Source organism: Carica papaya, chromosome 6 (assembly GCF_054855325.1).
Source record: "Carica papaya isolate Zhongbai chromosome 6, ASM5485532v1, whole genome shotgun sequence".
Taxonomy (NCBI): domain Eukaryota; kingdom Viridiplantae; phylum Streptophyta; class Magnoliopsida; order Brassicales; family Caricaceae; genus Carica; species Carica papaya.
Window position 1 is genome coordinate 31,509,377 of NC_142314.1, and position 21,635 is coordinate 31,531,011.

General features: G+C 34.3%; 1 protein-coding gene and 1 pseudogene across 19 annotated transcripts in view; one reads left to right on the forward strand and one right to left on the reverse strand.

Annotated features, from left to right (window-relative positions):
- The first annotated feature begins 1,415 nt into the window (after positions 1 to 1,415).
- On the forward strand, positions 1,416 to 5,198 carry LOC110816021 (F-box/kelch-repeat protein At5g60570 pseudogene; annotated as a pseudogene). The gene is made up of 2 exons (XR_015821565.1): positions 1,416 to 1,854; positions 3,602 to 5,198. The product of XR_015821565.1 is annotated as an F-box/kelch-repeat protein At5g60570 pseudogene (transcript).
- A 1,023-nt stretch (positions 5,199 to 6,221) lies between these two features.
- GTG1 (GPCR-type G protein 1) overlaps positions 6,222 to 21,635 on the reverse strand; it is a 48,751-nt gene continuing 33,337 nt past the window's right edge. Inside the window, exons 8-17 of one of the 18 annotated variants that reach the window (XR_015821557.1) lie at positions 20,887 to 20,979; positions 20,041 to 20,067; positions 19,823 to 19,909; positions 12,877 to 12,948; positions 12,093 to 12,223; positions 11,552 to 11,716; positions 8,960 to 9,017; positions 8,124 to 8,216; positions 7,807 to 7,851; positions 6,896 to 7,004 (exon numbers count right to left, since the gene is read on the reverse strand). Coding sequence is in view for 4 of the 18 variants with exons in the window: in XM_088222658.1 (XP_088078784.1) it covers positions 11,563 to 11,716; positions 12,093 to 12,223; positions 12,877 to 12,948; positions 19,823 to 19,909; positions 20,041 to 20,067; positions 20,887 to 20,979 (564 nt within the window). In the remaining 14 variants the exon portion in view is untranslated. Of the gene's footprint in view, positions 6,810 to 6,895; positions 7,057 to 7,806; positions 7,852 to 8,123; positions 8,217 to 8,959; positions 9,018 to 11,551; positions 11,717 to 12,092; positions 12,224 to 12,876; positions 12,949 to 19,822; positions 19,910 to 20,040; positions 20,068 to 20,886; positions 20,980 to 21,635 lie in introns of those variants that run through there. The other 17 variants (XR_015821561.1, XR_015821554.1, XR_015821563.1 and 14 more) reach the window with 17 other exon arrangements.

The following is a 21,635-nucleotide window of genomic DNA, read 5'->3' on the forward strand; positions in this document are numbered from 1 at the left end:
AACTCCTTTAAATAATGAACTTATAACTCTTTCTTAAATCTTCTCATATTTGTGTAAGAGGTTAAGAGCTTTCTTGAGAATTTTTTTTTTTGACAAAAAAAATCATTTGAATTACGAGTCAAACACTCGTTGGATAAATTTTAAGTGAGAAAATTTGAGGAGAGATAATAGAAATAGATTATTAATTGAACCCCTAGATTTTTCCATATTTCTTCCATTTTCCTTTTGATTTTATTATTCAAATCGGTTTTTTGTTTAAAAATATTAGGGTTTATAAGATTATTAGTGCCTCATATTTTTAATTTCTCGCTTTAAATTATTTATTTTTCTATAATCTAATTCAACTCATTTTTTTTTTATGTTACAGTAACTGTTAGGTTACCATATATGAATATTAAAATTAATTATTCATCATCAAATAGATAATAGATATCATTGCACATAAAATAAAAATTTAAATATAATATAATTTTATTAAGCAACGTACTGAATGAATATTCAGCTTAGAACTATCAGGGTAAGTGAAGAATATCGACTAAAAAAATGAACTAGGATAGATCACAAAGAAAACATATTTTATTTTGAGCCATTGAAATTTATTTCAATAGTTTCTATTTTTTTTTTCTTAGAAATTATATATTTCAACAATTATTATGAATATTTGATTTATATGTTGAAAACATTATCATACAATATTTTTATTTGAAAACATTTATCACATAAAAAAATATTGTGTACAAATATTTTTAATATTATTGTATAGGATTTTATATACTAATAATTTTTTTTTTTTTTAAAGAAACGTTTAAAATGAAAATATTACTTCAACAAGACAAGTAAAAAGATAAAGAGAAGCTGTTGACCGAATTTGAGGAGGGAAAGACTTAAAAAGAGCACAGGGAATGCGTGTCAATAAATATATACATTTTTTATATAATAAATTAATATTTTAATATTAAAGTCATGACTTCTAAAAATTAGTGGCTTTTAATATTTTCACTTAGAAAATTAATGATCATTGTAATGTTTTTTAATTAAAAAATTAATAAAAATAATTTTTTTTAATATAAGGTAGTTTATATTAATTTTATATTTATAAAATTCGAAAGTTAAATTTAGATTTTTATTATAAATTAAAATAAGAATAAAAATAAAAAGTTTAGACGTTAAAAGAATTTGTTTAATTAAATATTTTATTTTAATGAAATTTGTTATTTAATTTTGGAAAAAAGGGAATATTAATTTTTAGAATAATAAAAATTTTAAATTATTTGAAACAAAAAATAACTAATTTACAATGCTGTGAAATATACAAAATAAAATAAATAAATAAGAAAATAAAATATACCGTTTATCTGAAGATGGAACCAACGTTTAAAACAAAAAAACAAAAAAACAAAAAAACAAAAATTCCCAATACATAAAAGGGGAAAGGAGTAAAAGATCACTCTTCTTCTGTTTCTAGAGAAAGTGAAAATGGAGAGAATCATCTTCAGACACGTAGTGATCATGTGGATGAGAATGGGAGTTTTACAGAGAGAGAAAGGCTCGGGAGATAAAAGAGACTGAACTTGCAGATCTCTTTCTCAATCTCATATGGCCTTATACCGGGAGAGGTATCAAGGTTTTCTTATGAAATGACTGAATTCAACTTTACAGCTTCAGCGACGGCTTTGTTTCTGAACATGTATAGTTAAGGAGGTGGAGGGAGATAGATCTACTTTTTCGGTTGCATGTCAGCTGAGTAGGGTTCTGAGTTGGAGAAAACGGACCTGTTTGATTCCTAATTTCTGTCCGCGACTGGCTTGTTGCAGAATTCCGGTGAAGATTTGGGACTTTTGTTGTTTCCTTGAGGTGATGAATTTCTCTTTGTTTGATCACTGCTTTCAGCTTTAATTGTGAATTGTGGTCTGGTTGGCCATAAACCGCTCATCTTGCATGTTAAATTGTTAGTACCTTTCGTGATTTTTGGTTTCTAGGTTTGCAGCTTTTGAGATTAATTTGGATAATGATAAGTAGAGCTGGGTGCTTGAAGAAGATTCTAAGTTTTATTTTCTATTGTATGTTGGCAATTAATACTTGAAAATAATAATAAATTCCGAAGCACACACCCCAAAAATTATATATATATATTTTAAAAATCTTGAACATGACGGATATTTAGCTTACTAGTGATTGCTCCAGAGGAAGAAAAGGACTGATATCGAAAGGAAAGCCTATGTATTATGTAGATTTCTGCATGCATCATCGAAATTGATTGGTATGATAAAATAATAAGGATACCTTGCTTTTATTGCTTATTAACAAAATGCGTACGGACTCTGCTGACTTTATTCGGAAATCAGTCTCTCCTTGATTAGGTGGAAATAGTGGGCATGGAAGAAGGTTTATGGTCATGCAGTTGTGTAAAACATAAAATGTCTTGGGGGGAATGGCGCAAAAATCTGGTTTTGATATTGATTATGGCATCTAATTCAATAAATTATCCATTTATTCATATGGAGTGACATATTTTTGGGGACTTAATCCATCCTCAGTCATTTTTTCTTTTATAATCTTTCACTTCAAAGTTTTCTAGTAATTGCTAAATGTTTCTATTAGAAAGTTGGAATTTGACAAAAAATACTAATGCACATGAAAGCAATCAGTAACTTTCCATGTTTGGATGGGCATTTTGTGGTTGAGAAGAAAAGGTTATAAAAAGTGATGAAGAAGACTAAGCAATTATTCATAATTTTTGTCATTCATTATCATTTTTCTGCCCAAATCTACTTTTGGTTCTTCTTAATCAAATCAGGAACTTATTGAGGGGGGGAAATTGTAGTATTTATTACTTCATTTTTCAATATAATATTAGTAGGGATGCTGAAGCTTTTAAGGTAAGTGTGCTGTGGTTTCTAACTATTTTTTTTCTTATGTATGACAAATCATTCTTCTTACTATCAGGCAATCATTTTTCTCCTTATGTTTCCTTTATATTTCTTTATTAACAGATGATTCTATGAAATAGTAAATATTTACATGTTGCATGATGGCATGCCCATAGACAACATATTTAAGATTAAGGCCTGGGAGGTCACAGGTTCGACTCCCACTCTCAGCATTTGATTTTTTATTTAAAAAAAAAAAATGCCCATAGACAACATATGACCTTAATAACAATTAGTATATCAGCAAACTAAAACCATAATGTTGTATTCTTATTTGATTAACGGTAATGATAAAACCTGTGGCCATTGGCCATACAGTAGTTCCTCCCTTTACATAGGTGTTGGTGAGAGAAAATGAAAAGTCAGAAGAGAAAGTTCAATATTTGGTGAGTCTATACAAAGGCATGATCTAAGGTTGAGGACTTTTATTGTGTTGCATGGTACAATCTTTCATTATTTGGTGCTTGAGGTTTCCATTGCTAATTAGGCACATGCCTATATGTTTGGTCCAACTCTATGCCAATGTGATTTATGCATTCCATACTACTATGACACCATCATTTTTGGCTGGAAGAGGTTTCTGTAACTGGCACTTTTAAGTTTGAAGTTTTCTTATATTATAATAACCTTCTGACAACTTTCTTGGATTTTCCCTTTCTTTTATCGTGTAGCATCCTCAATCACACATTGATTGAAATGGTGTTCAGAGATGCTTTAAATGGACAAAAGAAGAAAGTTGAAGGGTCAGATTGGGAATCACCAGCCATGGCTGACCTGCTGCATCATATAATGTTTCAGCTCGGCTCATCCATCAGTCAAGATTTCATATTTCTTCAAGAAAATTGGCATCTATTGGAATCATTTCTCTTGGCTAGAAATATTAGTTTGAAAGAATTTGGAAAAGGTTTTCTTGAAAAGGAAATCCATATTTCCAATTTATATGCAAAGCTAAATGAGGATACGCATGTCATCATGGCATCATCTGGTGAGAATCATGATAGCCAACCATCAGATGACAGTCTCCTACCAGGCCTTCCTGATGACACAGCATTAGATATTTTCGCTTGGGGGAGCAGGTCAGATTTCCCAAATCTGGCCAGTTTGAATAAAAAATTCAAATCATTGGTTGAAAGTGGATATTTATATAAACTGAGGCGGCGGCTTGGAATCATAGAACATTGGGTTTATTTAGCCTGTATTTTAATGCCTTGGGAAGCTTTTGATCCTGTAACACAGAGATGGATGAGATTACCTAGGATGCCATGTGATGATTGTTTTACGTATGCAGACAAGGAGTCCCTTGCAGTGGGAACTGAGCTACTTGTGTTTGGGCGGGAGTTGTCCGGATTTGCTATTTGGATGTATAGCTTGATTACCCGTGATTGGTCTAGATGCCCTCTAATGAATTTGCCTCGCTGCCTGTTTGGTTCAAGTAGTCTTGGAGAGATTGCTGTTGTTGCTGGTGGAACTGACAAGCATGGCCATGTTCTGAAGTCCGCTGAGCTTTACAATGCTGAACTAGGTACTTGGCAAATATTGCCTGACATGAATTTGTCACGTAAACTTAGTTCAGGCTTCTTTATGGATGGTAAGTTTTATGTCATCGGGGGCATGTCAAGCCATACCAATTGCTTGACTTGTGGGGAAGAATATAACATAGAGACAAAGACATGGAGGCGGATAGAAAACATGTATCCTGATTCCAGTGTGAGTACACAGTCTCCTCCGGCCATGCGTTCTCCTCCATTAGTTGCTGTTGTCAATAATCAGCTTTACTCTGCTGATCAAGCAACAAACGAGGTAAAGAAGTATGACAAGACTAATAACTCCTGGAATGTTGTGAAGAGGTTGCCAGTCAGAGCTGATTCTTCCAATGGCTGGGGACTGGCATTCAAAGCATGTGGCAACAGTTTGCTAGTGATTGGAGGACATAGAGGACCTGAAGGTGAAGTTATTGTGCTCCATTCATGGAATCCAGATGAAGGGAACAACGAAGGATCAGATTGGAATGTGCTTGCTGTTAGGGAACGGGCAGGTGCATTTGTGTACAATTGTGCAATAATGGGCTGTTAATGCTTCACCTTTATGTATAGCATTGCTCCAAACAATTGACTTGTGAAGCTGAGAAGAACTTGCTTTCAGTAAACATTTCAAGTATACAGTGTTTGCTTTGCCATTGATCCTATCTATTAGTCATAAGTAGTCTTGCATTAACAATGGGAGTTCATACAGAATTCTGACTGAAATTTTATTCTTGTTTCCTGTCTATTGCTTCTCTGACGTGAATGCTTTTTTTTTTTTTTTTTTCTTTTTCTCCCGTGTCTTGGTGTTGGTTTTTGTTTAATGTTGGTTCTCCTGATGTTTCTACTTTCTGTCAGGCTCTTTCTCTCATTTGCATGATTGTATGGTGTAGTTCTTTTTCAGGTACCAAAAGGCCTTCCTGTTTCTCTTGCCGAAAAAGATATCAGCATGTTCCCATAAAATAATGCAAAAACCTTTATTTCAAAAGTAAAATATTAAATATAAGAACCGACTCTTTAAATCCTTAATTGTACATCAATCAATCTTGAGAATCAAGTTCTCCAAAATGGCGTTATCATGCTTTGATGGTTAAATAGTGTGAAGGGTTTGTAGCTGTTGATATTTATTGCTCGCAGAACGCAAGTTGTGTTGAAACTGTTGAATGTCAATAAAGTTGCCTTAACACCAATTGGAAACACGTCTTAATCAAACTTCTACTTTCGTAAACGTCATCAACTGATAAATCACATGGTTTGATAAGGAAGCCATTGACAGCTCAGAAAACATACGCATTAAAAGAAGGAAAATTGATTCGTACATAACAAGTTTGTTACAACAGGGGGAAAAAAAAGACCCTCCAACTAGATTTAATCATTGGTAGAGACGTTACGGAAAGGGAGATCATTAGTCACTTCGTAAGCCAGGCACCACCAAAGCTTGTGAGCGGCAAGTTCTAATTAAGTCTTAGATGAGTCGGGGAAATCCAGCAAAATGCTCATGAATAATTACATTTTCTCCCTATTTCAGAGCAATCACCAAATTAAACACAAATTAGTTTGTGTTTTCTCCAGGAAGGCCGATTTAGAGGATGTGAAACCTAGATGTATGAAGTTTCAAGTGATAAATTCACAATATCATCCAACACCACAAGAAAGGAATCAAGTGAATGACATCTTTACTAAATGCTTCAACAGCATTGCTTCAAAAAATATTCAACAATAAGCAGAGAAGATTGATGGAAAATAAAATTTATTCCATGGTTTTGCTAGGTGATGGTGAAAAAAGGTACCACCTTAAAATATGCACAACTTTAGTCCATTGATAACATAATTCAATATTCAAACCAGCTACTACAAATCAGCTATCTGATACAATACTGTCAACACCACTGTTACCCAACTAATGCCTTGCTGCAGTAATCTAAAAGAAGACCTTCCACAGTTTATCATGACCATCGGTTGAAGCTTCTTGCCACCAAAATTGACATCAGCAGCGGTACCCACTGAGAATCCATCACATGACCATGGAACACAAGATGAAGAATTTGCATTGAATGAAACCAAATTCATGGCTGTACAGGGAATACAGGTTTTTGAAGGACTTGACCATTGATTGATCAAATAAAAGAAAAATTACAAATTGTGAACTTAAGATCTCATTGATCAGAAACAATTTTATCTTCCATTAATGTGCACTAGGTACAACAAATAAATCCTATCAAAACTTCAACCTTCTATTCGCCGACATGGTCCTCATGTGTGGAGCTTCTGGGTCATGATCATTCAAGCAGTCATGTAATACTTGCTGCTTGATAGTTTAACACTTTTTTTTTCCCTCTTATCTGAACAAATCTGCCACCTGCAATTAGAGGCAACTATCAAACCCCTTGAAGAATAAAGACAAAAACGTAGAAGGAAACAGCAATGACAAAAGATGGATATTGATTTTACATTTTCAACTTTTGGGCACAAGGGGTCAACTTTTTCGTACATCCAAATCACTTGGATCTCTGATTCTCATTTTATATAGCTTCCTATTCTGGTCATCCCTTTTCTATTGAAAAGGAAAGGCAACATCATGAATCAGTGAAGCATAATCACCTTATCTACACGTAATATAATTTAGTTATGTAATGACCAACAACGGCTAGTGGAACAAGTTTAACTCAGTTTATGTCAGCTTAACCTGTATAAGGAAAAGCAAAACTACACAAGTAAAAGTTCTGATATCTCATGGCCAAGACCTTAAGCATAATTTATATTTAGGCAACTAATACTACCAAGGTCTCAAAAGTCAATGACAGAAGCATTATCCTTGTCTTCCTGATTACAACTTTGGAACCAAAAGAAATCTCACTCCTGAACTCCTTATGACTTAAGCTACTACACAGTGGATGCTTTTTTTAATAGTAATATAGCATGTTGACTTGGTGACTTCGTCGATAGGTACTAGCATTCAGTAAGGATCATGTAGATGGTAGTGGCTGTAATGCAATTTTAAGCAAAGTATTGCTACAACAAGTTGCAATTTGAAATTTCCCAGAATTATTAAATGAGTCATCCATGATAAAGTTTAACTTAAAACTCTTATAGCCCAACCATTCTAAAAACAGCTGCAACAATAAACTACCAACACCACCACTGAGAGAAACGATAAAATTACATATTCATAATAATTTGTTCAACATTTTACAACCAAGCCAAAAATTAATCAATTGATTGACCTAATTAAACAAAAATGAAGAGTATTAAATCTCAACTTTAAAGAATTCTTTTCCGAAGAATTAAAAAGTGAACCTACAAATTCCACATAGAAATAACAAAGACATTATTCAAGTAAACATGTCATAACCTACCTTTTATCCTTTTGAAGTGAAACATACATATTACAACTATGCTTCCTGTAAAAACAAGCAAATGAACAAGATAAGCATCTGATGATGAGGCACTTGATATGATAATTAACATTCTCTAACAATGACAGATCATTATGGAAGGATGAAAAACAATGAGGTCAGTACTATAACCCGTGTGTTTTTCGATAAACATTACCAAGCAGAGAGAATTATAAAAAATATATGGGAATGGAGTGATTGAACAAGATACTATAGCCATTGGGAGAGAATTTACCAAATTCTTTAGTCCGTTATACAATAAGGAGGGCAAGCATCACCTCATTTTTGGAAGACATCAACTGGAGCCCTACTACTGGCCATAGAGCTAATTGGTTGAAGAAACCTTTCAATGAGTAGGTCATGACTCTGATCTGGAAGGAGAGAGAGAAGGAAGAGAAAAAAATCCTTTGAGGTTATAATACTTTTTGTGCTCGATTCATTGAATTCATGCCCATTTATAGGCTACAATGACACATACCCTCTAGGACACATATAACCTCTAGGCACTCGTGGAGGTTTCTACGGTCTTGAAAATTGGGTCAAGTATGTTCACTATTAAACACAAGATTGATAGAACCAAAGAAAGGTACAAGGTAAGATTGGTGGTTAAAGAGTATACTCGGATCTAATGAATTGATTATCAAGAAACATTTGTACTCATTGCTAAGATGAATACGGTAAGTACCCTACTATTTTTAACTACTAATTTTAATTCGCAATTGTAACAATTTGATATCAAAAATGCTTTCCTACGTGGGGAGTTAGAAGAAGAGATTTACATGGAAATTTCTCCTAAATTTGCTAAGAGAATAAGATCGAATAAAGTGTGTATATTAAAAAAAAAAAAACATTGCATGGGCTTAAGCAATTCCCAATATGGTTTGGGAGATTTGTAAAAACAATACTATGTACAGACTACAAATAAAGTCAAGGTGATTACAACCTGTTCACAAAACATCAGAGTTAGGAGGAGTCACGAACCTCTTGGTGTATGTAGATGTACAAGGAATGATGAAGGGGAAAAAAGTAATTCTCGAATAATGCCTAATTAGAGAATCCAAGATCAAAGAATTGATGAAATTAAAATATTTCCTATGACTTGAAGTGAGCTTACTCAAAGTCAAGAATATTTATCTCACTTCTGAAAGAAACTGGCAAGCTGGTGTGTAAAACTGCAAGCACACCAATTAATTCTAATTCCAATCATAAACTGAGGTTGGCAGAGGAAAACCAACAAGTGGACAAGAAAATGTACCAAAACTAATAAAAAACTGATATACTTGTCATATATCAGGCTATAAACAACATATGCAATTAGTTTAGTCAGTTAATTCATGTGCAAGTCCAAAGAAGTGCATCTACAAGTTGCTTACAGGATTCTCCACTATATGAAGTGGACTCCAGAGAAGGGAATTACATTTAAAAGAAATATTGTCCTACTCCTGGAAGCATATTTTGATGCAGATCATGTATGACCATTAGTTGATAGAAGATCCATCTCGGAATACTACAACTTTCTTGGAGACAATCTAATGACTAATAAGTAAAAGACAAAATATGATGGTCAAGTCTAATGCAGAGTCTCAGTTCAGAGTTATGACTCAAGGAGTGTGTGCTCCTATGCTTGAAAATGATTTTAAAAAATTTAAAAATCTAGTTAGATGGACCTATAAGAATCTACTGCGATAATAAGTCAACTATTAATAATGTTAAATAAATGATAAATTAGGTTAAAAGATAGAAGAGTAAATTACACATTTAGTAATTAATTGTAATTTATTGTCTGTTTTATTCTTTCTCCTACAAAATCTGTATACATAAAGCTGTGATATTCAGTAGAATACACATCAAAGGTATTCTTAACACGGTATCGAAGTCTAGGTTAAAGAAGTTCTGGTCTCAATTATAAACCCTATTCTACTTTCATTGCCAAAATAGAAAAGAAAAAACCCTAAAAAGACTAGGTTAGCCTTTAGTTGACCATTACAAAACAACTGCCAACCACCACCACTTCACCATGAACAAATGCAGCCGCACCATCGGACGTGTCAGCGACCAAACATAAACGCAATGCGTTTATTGTCATCTGTCGTGATGCCTCCTCTGGCGACCAGATGCAGATGCTAGAAGCAAGCATGAAGTCGTATGTCACAATCCTACTCCTATCACGAAGCAAGAGATGTACATCGCTCATCCTCTACGCCACCCTCAACTTCAACCTCTGTCTAAACGAACGACACTCGCAAAGACATACACAGTGCACAGGAAACGATGCTTAAAAAAATAAATTTACGTAGATATCCTACTAGACTTTGATAGAGAAGCAAGACCAAATAAGGTAGTAAACTAAAGAAGGCTTCTTATATACTCAAGCAACCGCCAAGAGCACAGTTTGACACAAGGATGATGATAGATTTGTGATTTAAGTAAACTCAAGGAAACTACACTATACTCATTAAACACTCAGAGATAGGGGGAGTTACAGCTCTCCTAATATACGTTGATGACATTATTGTTAACAAAAAATTATGATAAAGAAAAATTAATATTAGAACAATGTTTGATAAAAAAATTTGAAATTAAGGAACTTGGTAAATTAAAAATATTTTATGAGAAGTTGCCCTCTCAAAATTGAGGAATTTATTCTACAGTAAAAATATATTCATGACCTGTTGAAGGATATTGGCAAATTAGCATGCAAACCAACTAACATTTTTGTTGATCCTAATTACAAACTAGGAAAAGTAAAAAAAATACACCAGTAAATAAGAAAATATATTAGAGATTGGTTGGATGATTGATATATCTATCCCACATAAGACTAGACATCACCTATGCAGTGAGCGCTACAAATTAATTTATGCATAATCCAAAAAAAATGCACCTACAAACAGCCTACACAATACAATATTACCCAACAAGGTCACTGGAAAAAGAATTATATTCAAAAATAGTGATAAACTGCTCCTAAACTCTAATATTAATAGAAATTATGCAGAATTAGTTGTAAACAAAAGGTCTGCCACAAGATACTGTACGTTCTTTAAGGGTAATTTAGTCACCTAAAGAAACAAGCAAAATATAATTGCGAGATGAAGTGCAGAGTCATAATTTCAAAAAATCGCACAAGAAGTAGGAGAACTACAATAGACAGAATTTTAGAAGATCTTATAATCGAGCGGAAAAACTCTATGCACCTATATTGTGACAATAAATCGACTATAAGCATCGCTCACAATCAAGTCAACATGAAAAGACCAAACACATTGAAATCGATAGACATTTTATTAAAAAAAAAACTTGACAGCGGCCATAAGCCTCTCAACTTCATAGAAAGGCAACACCTTCCATTTGATAGATTATCCCTAGCCTCCTCTCCTACATTGAACCACAAATAGCCCCTCGTAATTTTCTCAATTCTATTAGTGATGCTAACTATAGTGTAATCAAGGGGTTTTTTGAATGCTTGTCTCTAAACACAGGATAAACAAGAAATCTTGGGTTGATGAGTCCTATACACAAGCAACCCTTACTGTTGCTAAAAAAATGCTTAAATTGGTATGCTTTCTCTTTTTCCTAAACACTTGGTTGATAGATTAGCCACTGAGAATTAATTGTAAATCATGATAACTTTACTTTTCAATACCAGGAAGATAAAAATGATTTATAACAATCCAAGAAATTGTAAAAGACAAAAAATACTTACATATGAATACATTAATCAATTGGATGTTTATCAGCTTGGCGAGATGTATAATGAGCAGAGAGTAAAATCAATGAAAGAAAAGCACTGGCCACAAAGATTGCATCAAACCATCGGTGGTAGAAGTCAAACTGAATATCTCCACCTAATACATCCGTTATGATTATCCTGTCGAGAATAGACTCAGATAACAGCCAACTAACTATTTTATGATATATACAACACAATATTATGCAGCATGCTGTTGAGATACTTAAGCCATATAGAGCTAAATGAGGGCTACAATGTCATAACTCAACCCAAAATATCTTCTTGCTGATGTTGTCAAATTCTCATATTAGCTGTTGAACTTCAAAGTTACCTTCCATTACGGTTTTAATTAATGTAAATTTTAATTCCAGAGAAGGGGCATTGAACATACTGTTTTCCATGTTATATTATATTCCTAACATAAAATAAACAATGAAAATCAATAAAATCAAATGAACGGTTCATCACATAGTATTTGACAAAGTATAAAATTTTACATAAAAAAACTGCTTACTTGTATTCATTCGCCAAACTTTTTCTTATAAGAAGAATCGAAGATACAAAATACATTCCCATAATCTCAGATAGGAAAAGTACAACATTACTTGAAGATCCACTTCCTACTCTTGAAACTGCAAAGAAGAACTGCATCCAACCAGAATCTTGAAGTTAATTAATATACACTACATTTAAGAAACTACATTGGTTATGCTTTTTCCCTCCATTTCTGAAAGGAAATGATGCCACTAGCTGAGGTACATATGAGCACTATATTAGTGATGTTAAAACACTGTTTATTCAGTGTCTACCATGTATCACCATCCCTGAGGTCAGACAAGAAACATATGCTACTCAGCATTTAAAGAGAATAGAATGTGAAGAAACTAACACATAAAAGCTTAAGGTCTAAAGGTAATAGCTCTGCTGGATTCTTTCCTGATACCATACGCATCAATTATTCCAGAATGCCTCGGGAATCAGTTAAAACCTTTTAATGTAATGTCCCATTGGTATAAACATACAACGGTCTTTGTCCACTCGTCCATAAGCTCATTAACTTTTTTTTTTGAAATAAGTCCATAAGCTCATTAACTAGACTACCAGTTTCCACAGATCTCAGTGAGTTTGCATTTATAGATGAAATTACCTAAACAGATTAAGTGGTATGATGAACCTATTTGATAGCTTGTTCACTAAACTGAACTAACACTTGCCCATCTCATTTAATAAATTAGTATAGAAAGAACAATAAAACCACATGCAGAAAACCCAAAAAATTTAAGCAAATCCAGGATTACCTTCATTAGATTTGTTAAGAATCCACGTACTGATATAACAATCAACATCCCTATAAATAATAGGGAAATATACTGCAGACAAACAAGAAAGATAAAAAAGCAGTCAATGCAACCAACAAAATGCTATCATTAAATTAATCATCTTTTATATGCTGTAGTTGGATTTGATGCAATAGTTGCACAATTATATAATGGTCTAACACAAAAAATAGTCACTAATGAATGAGAAGGAATTTCCTTGTATGTCATTAAAGTAATTCTATGGAATCTATTAATCAGTATATTGTTTGACAGGACAAAAATAAATGCTACAAGCTTGTGGGTCCTCGCTGCTCAGACCTAGACTACCAGCTGATTAGGTCATACCACGATAAGCAGCAATTACAACTAACCTCAGATTCTTCTCGTTAATTGTGCAATAGATAGCTCATTATGTCGATCGAGTTCCTAGTGGTTTGCCTATATCTATGGACCTACTTGGCCAGGTCTTGGATCTTTTGGTTGAGAGGAACGTTCATATGTTTTGGAATAATGTAATCCCTTCTGGTGTGTTGATGGCAATTTCAATGTCTGCCTGGTTCCTTCATAAAGTTGGGTGGGAATACGATTACTGGAAATATTGGGGTTTTACTAATTTCATTCAGGACTTTGAGCTCAGTGGCCTCCCTCTCTCCAGTGCCCAATACACTTGATTCGTGAACAGAGATTAGATTGCCTCCACATATTGATCATTTTTGCTTCCCTGATTTTCCAACAGGTGCTCGCCTGCCCAGACTTCAATTGCCCTCATCCTTTTGGAGTCCGGATGTTTGAGTTGGGTCTCACCTTTTTTCGTTTTGAGAATATGTGGTTGGCCCATTCTGATTTTCGGTGAACATCAAGAAATTGCTGGATGCTGTGTAACCTAGTGGTGTGGTTCCATATTGATGAAAAGGTTGCAATTCCTTTAGGGCAAGTTGAAGGTTTGGAATAGGAAGGTCTTCAACACAAGAGGTTGAAAGAATGGTATGCTTGATGAAATTCCAGTCTTGATAAAGTGGCTTTTATATAACCTCAACAGCTTACACCCCTGATGGATCCAATAACCAAATTCTGGTGTTAGGCTGAGAAAAAAGGCAAAAGATTTTGCATTTCAGGAATTCCCTATCCACGGGTTGCGGGTAAAAGATAAATTTCAGCTAATGTTACCTTTAGTGTCTAAAATAAATTCAGAAACTATGGAGTTGGGTCTTGAAGAAAGATTAAACAATCGGAATAACTGTGGCTAGAGGCTGTTTTCCCATCCAGGTGTCTTCCCAAAATCCCTTTTAGATCCATCTCTAACTTGGAGTCAGGTAAGGGGAAGAAACAATGGAAGTGCTAGTAAGATGGCTTTGCAAGGACTGAGGTGGGGTATGGATCTTCTTGATGGGGCATCTCATCCATCCCTGCCACTCCCATGGATACTCCTAATCATTCTCTACTACAAAGAGTTTGGTTCCCAAGTTAAGTGCCAAAGTCCTTTTGCCAATAAACATAAATTTTTAGACTTAAGATTCCCAGTTCCCAATCCTCTCAAATTCTTGGATTGACAAAAGACATCTCAACTAACTAAATGGTCACTGTTTTCCACCCCCACTCCAACCCACAAAAATCTTCTCATGCATCCCTCTAATCTCTCTGCAATTCCCGTAGATATACTTAACAAGGATAAGATATAGAGTGGTAAAGTGGATAAGCATGTATATATTAAAGTAACTCTACCTCCCAAAGAAAAAAGTCTCCATTTCCAACTCTCTAACCTTATAGCTAACTTCTTCTCACCTTCCGAAATGGTTTGCTCCTTGGTTTACCTCGCAAATAGACTCCCAAATATGTCAAGGCCAATCACTCCTAGTGCATCCTATCAATTCCATTATACTCAACACAGTTGCATCATCCATATTTATTCCTGTGAGACTACTCTTCCCAACTTAATCTTCAATCCTGATAAACTATTCAAATACTTGAATAAGAGTATTGCATTCCTTATTAACCTATCATCATCTTGCAAGAATGGGATTGTGTTGTTAGCAAAGTGTAAATGTGATATCTCCACACCTATCCTTCCGAATCACTGACCCTCTCACCTTCTCACCTTGCAATAAGAGTATTTGTTAATCTTGTCAGTATTAGTATCATTTAGTCTAATCCTTACTTTAGGAAGCATTATAAATATCTTTGTAATTTCAGTTTTTGGAAGATACTTTAATTATTTCATAAAATATTTTGGGACTTTTCTCAATTTTCTGGTTGTGTAATGTGATCAAATCCTTCAATGTTACACGTAAGACTTCTTCAATGTAATATCTAAGAAATCTAAAGTATAAGGGCTACGGTTTTATTCTCAAATTTTTAAGAAGACAAAACTAATTTTTCATCAAACATCCCTGACCTTCGTGGATTTTTTTTTTTTGAAATAAAAATAGTAAAGTGAGTATTATAAACAATGAGACACCGAGGGGGTGCTGCCCAAATACAAAAATATTTACAAATCAATCATTAAAATCAATAAAATACCCAAAATCTCCATCCTATTAATATCATGACTCAAACACAAAGAGCGTAAGCAATGTATCCATTTATCCCTTAGTTTTGAGATATGACCCTCAATCCCTTCAAAAATTCTTTGATTTCTCTCCTTCCACACAACCCAAAAAATAGTAAGTGGTATTAAATTTATAATCTTCCTCCCCTTACTTACCGCATCCCAAGTCCCAATCTCACTTTTTACACTACCCGCCGTGACCCAACTAATTCCAAGTAAGCCATACACCAAAGTCCATATGCTATAAGCCACCGGAGACCAAAGAAGAATATGGTTACAGGTCTCATCAACTTCTTTGCACAATAACAGCCATTCACTAGGACATGACCCCTTCTCAGGAGTTTATCAATGGTCAAAATACATTCTTTACCAGCTTCCCAAGCAGAAAAAGCAATGCGAGGAGAGGCATTAACTCTCTAGATCTGTCTCATAGAAAATTTGCTCTCCTCCAGCCCATTTTGATTAACCAGAAAATTATAAAAAGATCCAACCGTGAATACCCTGTTCTTCTTCAATATCCAGATAGGTTCATCCTTGAGATCGTTCAGCGATATGGTTACTACCAGGCTCATAAGTTTCTCAAATTCTGCCACTTCCCAATCATTAAGATTTCTATTAACTTTAATGTTCCAATCCTATCCTTGAGATCGTTCAGCGATATGGTTACTACCAGGCTCATAAGTTTCTCAAATTCTGTCACTTCCCAATCATTAAGATTTCTATTAACTTTAATGTTCCAATCCCAGTTGCTGGCCCCTCCACTGTACACTTCCCCTACCTTGCTGTGTTTGGAACAAGCGATAGCATAAATTTGAGGAAACTGATTACTGAGACAGCCCCCTTCCACCCAATCATCACTCCAAATATAACACCCATTCCATTAACAATTTTCCAGCGGATGTACATCTGAAAGTGCTGTCTTTCCATGATAATCTTCCTCCATACACCCACCCCATGAAGTCTGGTTATATCCCTAAACCTCTCATCCGGCAACCAACATCCCCATTTTGCATCAATCACCTTCTTCCAAAGCCTATCCTCTTCTCTTAAATACCTCCAGAACCATTTCCCTAAAAAGGACCAGATTCAATTTCACCAGAGACGTTAATCCCAGACCACCCAACTTCAAAGGTTTTTTTATCTCCTCCCATCTGACCAAATGATACCTTCTTCTGTCTTCAGAGTCCCCCCACAAGAATCTGCTCTGGATGGCCTGAAGTCTTCTTGCAATCTTCACTGGAATTGTTAAGACAGAAGATAGTACATAGGGAGGTTCTGTAATGTGCTCTTTACCAAGGTTGGTGGATTTATTACTGCCTTCTTCCAAAATTGTTGGGATATCATTAAGGTTGATTTGGTCAAGTTTTTTAGAATTTTTTTCTAACAAGAAAATAGGCATCAGTATCCAATTTACCTTCTATCACTTTGGTTCCTGAAATAAACTGCTCTACTAAGGTATTTTATTTTCATCCTATTAGCCTGATTACAAGTATGTACAAGATTATCGTTAAGGTGCTTTCTTATAGATTAAGGTTCATAATGAGATGATCTCTATTCAACATAACGCCTTTGTTGGAGGTAAATGGATACATGATGCTTATCTTGTTGCCTATGAAATGATCAAAGTGGTTGGAGGACTAGGACTAGAGGTTTGTTAATTACGTTGGATTTCGAGAAAGCCTATGATTGAGTAAATTGAGATTTTAAGATAACGCTTTGGAGATATACTAAGGTCTCGGGCTTGGGGTTTAGTCAAGGAGTGAGATATATTAGAACTAGAATTTGGGGCTCTTTACGAATCTACATAAATATAGGATTACAAACCATCTTTTACTATTCTCTAATTAGTTTATAGCAGAATGAATACAAATAACTACAAAGAGTCAGCAAATTCTTCCTAAAACCTAGGGTTTAATCACCATGATTTTAGGTAGAAATCTAGGCAGAAATAAAAAGTCAGCTGACTTCTTCCTAAAACCTAGGATCTAATCACCATGATCTTTAGCTTTATTGATTAGCCTATTTAATCATCATGGCTTTCAGCTTTCTTAATTAGCCCCACTTATTTATATAACTGAAAATAGGAAATTCCAAAATAAGAAACATCTAAACCGAACCAAAGATAGCAAAAGAGGTCAATGCAATCCTCTTTGTCATTTGCAACTTTCTGCTTTTTGTATCTGGGTCCATCTTCAGTCTATGGGTCTCTCTTCAGCCTTGTAAGACTTTCCACTTTCTTTTATATAATCGACCATAAAAAGATAGATGGAGAGCTTGGATTTTGAGGATGTCTTTTTTCAGTTGCATTTGTTATTTCTGGTTATTGGTAAGTCTAGAGTTGGTTTCAGGTTTGATACAAGGGGATATCCTTGTCCCCTTTTCTTTTCATGATCATTATTGATGTATTGAATTGTATGCTTTCTAGAGGTTCTGATAGAGACATGCTGAGGACCTTAAGTTTGGTCATGATAGGGTAAAAGTTTCTCACTTACCATTAGCGGAAGATGTCAGTTCTTATAACCATGTGACATTTTATGACGAGCTACCATTCTGCATCTATTTGCATTATTTTGGCTTTGAGGATTAACTTCAATAAGATTGGTGTATTATTATTACTATTATTATTTTATAGACAACTTTGAGGATTAACTTCAATAAGATTGGTGTATTATTATTACTATTATTATTTTATAGACGAGCGGTTTGGTTATTAATCTTGAGGACCAAGATATGAAAAGCTTAGTTGACTATATGGGCTGTGATCTTCAAATGACCTTTCATTTATCTTGTGTACCACAGGAATAATCCTAGGGTTGCTTCTTCTTGGAACATCTTTGTCTGTTAAACCTCTAAGCATATAGACAGGTTGAAAGATGCTCTTCTCCCTCTTAGTACCAAGATAATCCTCATTCAATCTTGTTTGTACAGGATTCCATTTTATCGCTTCTCCTTGTTTAAAGTTTCTAGAGGTGTTGCTAAGAAGAATGAAAGAATGATGAGATCTTTCTTTGGTCAGACTTGAGTGAGTCCAAGAGACCCCATTTAGTTGGGAGAGATGCTACTTGCCGAAAGTAGATGGGGCTACTGGCATGTAAATATTTGTCTCTCTTGGCTGAATGGTTATGGTCCATTGGTGCTTTCATTTGAAATCTGACTCATTATGCAAAGAGTTATTAAGAGTAAGTTTGGTTTACATCAATGTGGAGAGCATTCTAAGATCAGTATTTCGAGCAAATATAAGATTCCTAAAGGCTATATCCAGTCTCTGTGTTTCTTTTTTCCCCTTAATCACATTAAACGTGGGTGATGGCTCTTGTTTTCTTTTCTCGGAGGACATTTGAATTGACAATATTCCTCTAGCTTCTCGTTTTCCTCAACTATAAAACTTGTCCCAAATTCATCATTCTCCCATTTATGCTTTTTCTGGATTGATAGATGATTCTTATTCTTGGAATGTCTTTTTTCAGAAATCTTAATGGCCGGGAAGCTATTGACATGATTACTTTGCTTAAGCTTCTCAAGTTTGCTGCTTTCTCAAATTTGGCCTTTGGCATCCTTAGGTATCTTTTCTTGTAAATTTTACCTTCGATTTCTTATTCATAATCTTGCATCTCATAATCATGTCCTTATAAGTATTTGTCGAAGGTTCCTGCTCCTTCTAAGGTAAAGATTTTTTTTCGGATGGCGATTTGTTGTTAAGCTTAATACAAACAATGTGCTTCAAGCTCATAGACCGAATCACATCTTGTCCCCAGGGATTTCTGTTATGTGTTGTAGAGTCACAAAGTCTCATCACCATCTCTTTTTGCATTATGAAGTGGCTCAGAAATTTTGGCAAAGGATCCTGTCAATTTCTGTGATGTGTTTTAGAGTCACAAAGTCTCATCACCATCTCTTTTTGCATTATGAAGTGGCTCAAGAAAATTTGGCAAAGGAGCCTCGTCACTTGGGTATTTCTTGGGTTTCTCCTGGTACAATTGATGTTTTCCTTTCTTCAACTCTCATGACACAGCCTTTTTTGCTGGGTTGTGAGTGATTTGGCTGGAAAGGACAGTCAGAATCTTCAAGAAACTTGTTTCCTTGGGATAAGGTTTCTTTTTGGCATCCTTTTGGGCAAAAGCTCATGAGCACTTTTAAGGATATATCTTCGCGTCCTCTGTAGAGAGATCAGTTTTTTTTTTTTTGATGAATCTGTGAAGAAATCAGTTAGCTATCTTTTAGAAGATCAGTTCTCCATTCTTTTCTTTTCATCTTTCCTTCTCTTTGTGAGGATACATAATTCTCCTCCTTTTTTAATATCTTGTTTGTTAATCATTATGTTCTTTCATTTCCTTAGTGAGAAAAATGATATGCTTTTTCAATACAAAAATAACAATTAACCTGAGATAGCAGTGTTGCATTGATTCCTATATCAAAAAGCTGCAAGAATATGCTTATTGTCATTGTCACAGGATCAACAGAGCCAGCCTGCAATATATTGAAGAAACTTATTGTTACTTGAGCAATAAATGTAAAAGATCGGGTAAAATGGATAAAGATGTCGAAAATCAGGAAAAGAAAAAAGGTATAACAGTTTATCAAAGGAAAGAAAAATTTACCTCCTTGAAAACAACACTTTGTAAAGACTGCAGAAAAATAAGAATCTGTGAGAAACTGTGCCTTCTCCCATTAAAACTGAAGGTGTCTTCTATGATGATTTGGTACTTTTAGAAGCTAAAGTTGATTTTGACAAACTAAACCATTTGATTAATGTGACAAAATTATAATCAGTTACCTCAGGAACCTACTACTACTATGACAGGTGAAAATCAATAAATTAGTCACACTAAACTCTTCTTTGCTGTAGTAAAAGACAAAGGGTTTGCCAAGTTTTATGGGTAAAAGAATACTTTAGAATGATAAGAAGAATACTTTGTTTTTTTTTTTATTAAGGACGACAAAAGTTAAATTACAAAAATGGAGGATAAGACATCCTCTAAGAGCCTTCTAAAAGAAGAAGTCCAACAAAAGAATAATTACAGCCAAAACCCACCAAAAAATCAGTTTAATATACTACCAAGTTCCTATGGAATAAAGAGACAGAAATATCAGAAAATTTTCCAGAGGCCTTCACCTATTGGAGGACCTCCTAATGCAAGGACTCCAAATACTTCGTATAGGACTATTATTAATCAAGGTTGTTATTTCTTATTTTGTTTTATAGACATAATAGAATATATAGAAACTATGCTTTATTAAGAAAACCGCTGATGACTAAAATTATGCAGGTACTCCAATGAATGAGTGCTTGACCATCCCAAAATTCATGTTCTTGTTGTGTTTTTTAACCCCAAGATCTGATTGAATTTTTTCTCTTTCTGTACTTTTTTTATTTTCCATGCCATGGTGCTTACATGAAGGAGTAATCAAGTCCCAGCAATAAAATATAAACAAAATAACCATACCTTAATCATTTTATACACACAGTATATAGAACATGCATAGCCAAGCAAATTCTGCATGTGACCCCTCCATGTTCGAGAAAAAGCAGCAGCTTCCTACAAAATAATAGGAACAAATCAGAGAACTAGTTTCCCAAATTGATATGAGATAATCATCTTTGGTCATCTGAACTAAGGCATTTTCCAGCATATAATTCCTTTTTTAGAATTTGGTTCCTGCATTTTCCCTTATTATTTCTAGCTTTAATTAATCCAAAATTGGTTGTTAATTAGAATGTATTTACCATGTTAGCAAGAGTTTTTTAATCCAAAAATGCCCTTTAATAAATTACTATAGTTAATTAATTAAAATTTTAATTTAACAAGCAATATTCCTTAATAAAGATTAGAAATATTATAAGATGTATATAAATTCAAGAACAACAACAATTATTTTAGGTACTGTTGAGTTATGACGCATATATAGAGAATTTCCTATTCACAAGGACATGGGTGACTATGAGTTATTGTTTTATCTTGATGCAATTGTTACAAGTTCGCTGGAGGCTTAGGCAGCAACCCCGCGGATACAGTACATCATTTAGGGTGGCTTTTTACTATGTGGTGGCATTCTTCTAAAAATTGGATCTTCACCTTCCACCATATGTAGCCAAGGTCATTAAAAATTATCTGTTATTTCCTTTTCAATGCACTACTTTAATCTGTGTCATGTCAGTATCACAGAATCTGACATCAGAGCCAAGATTGCAATC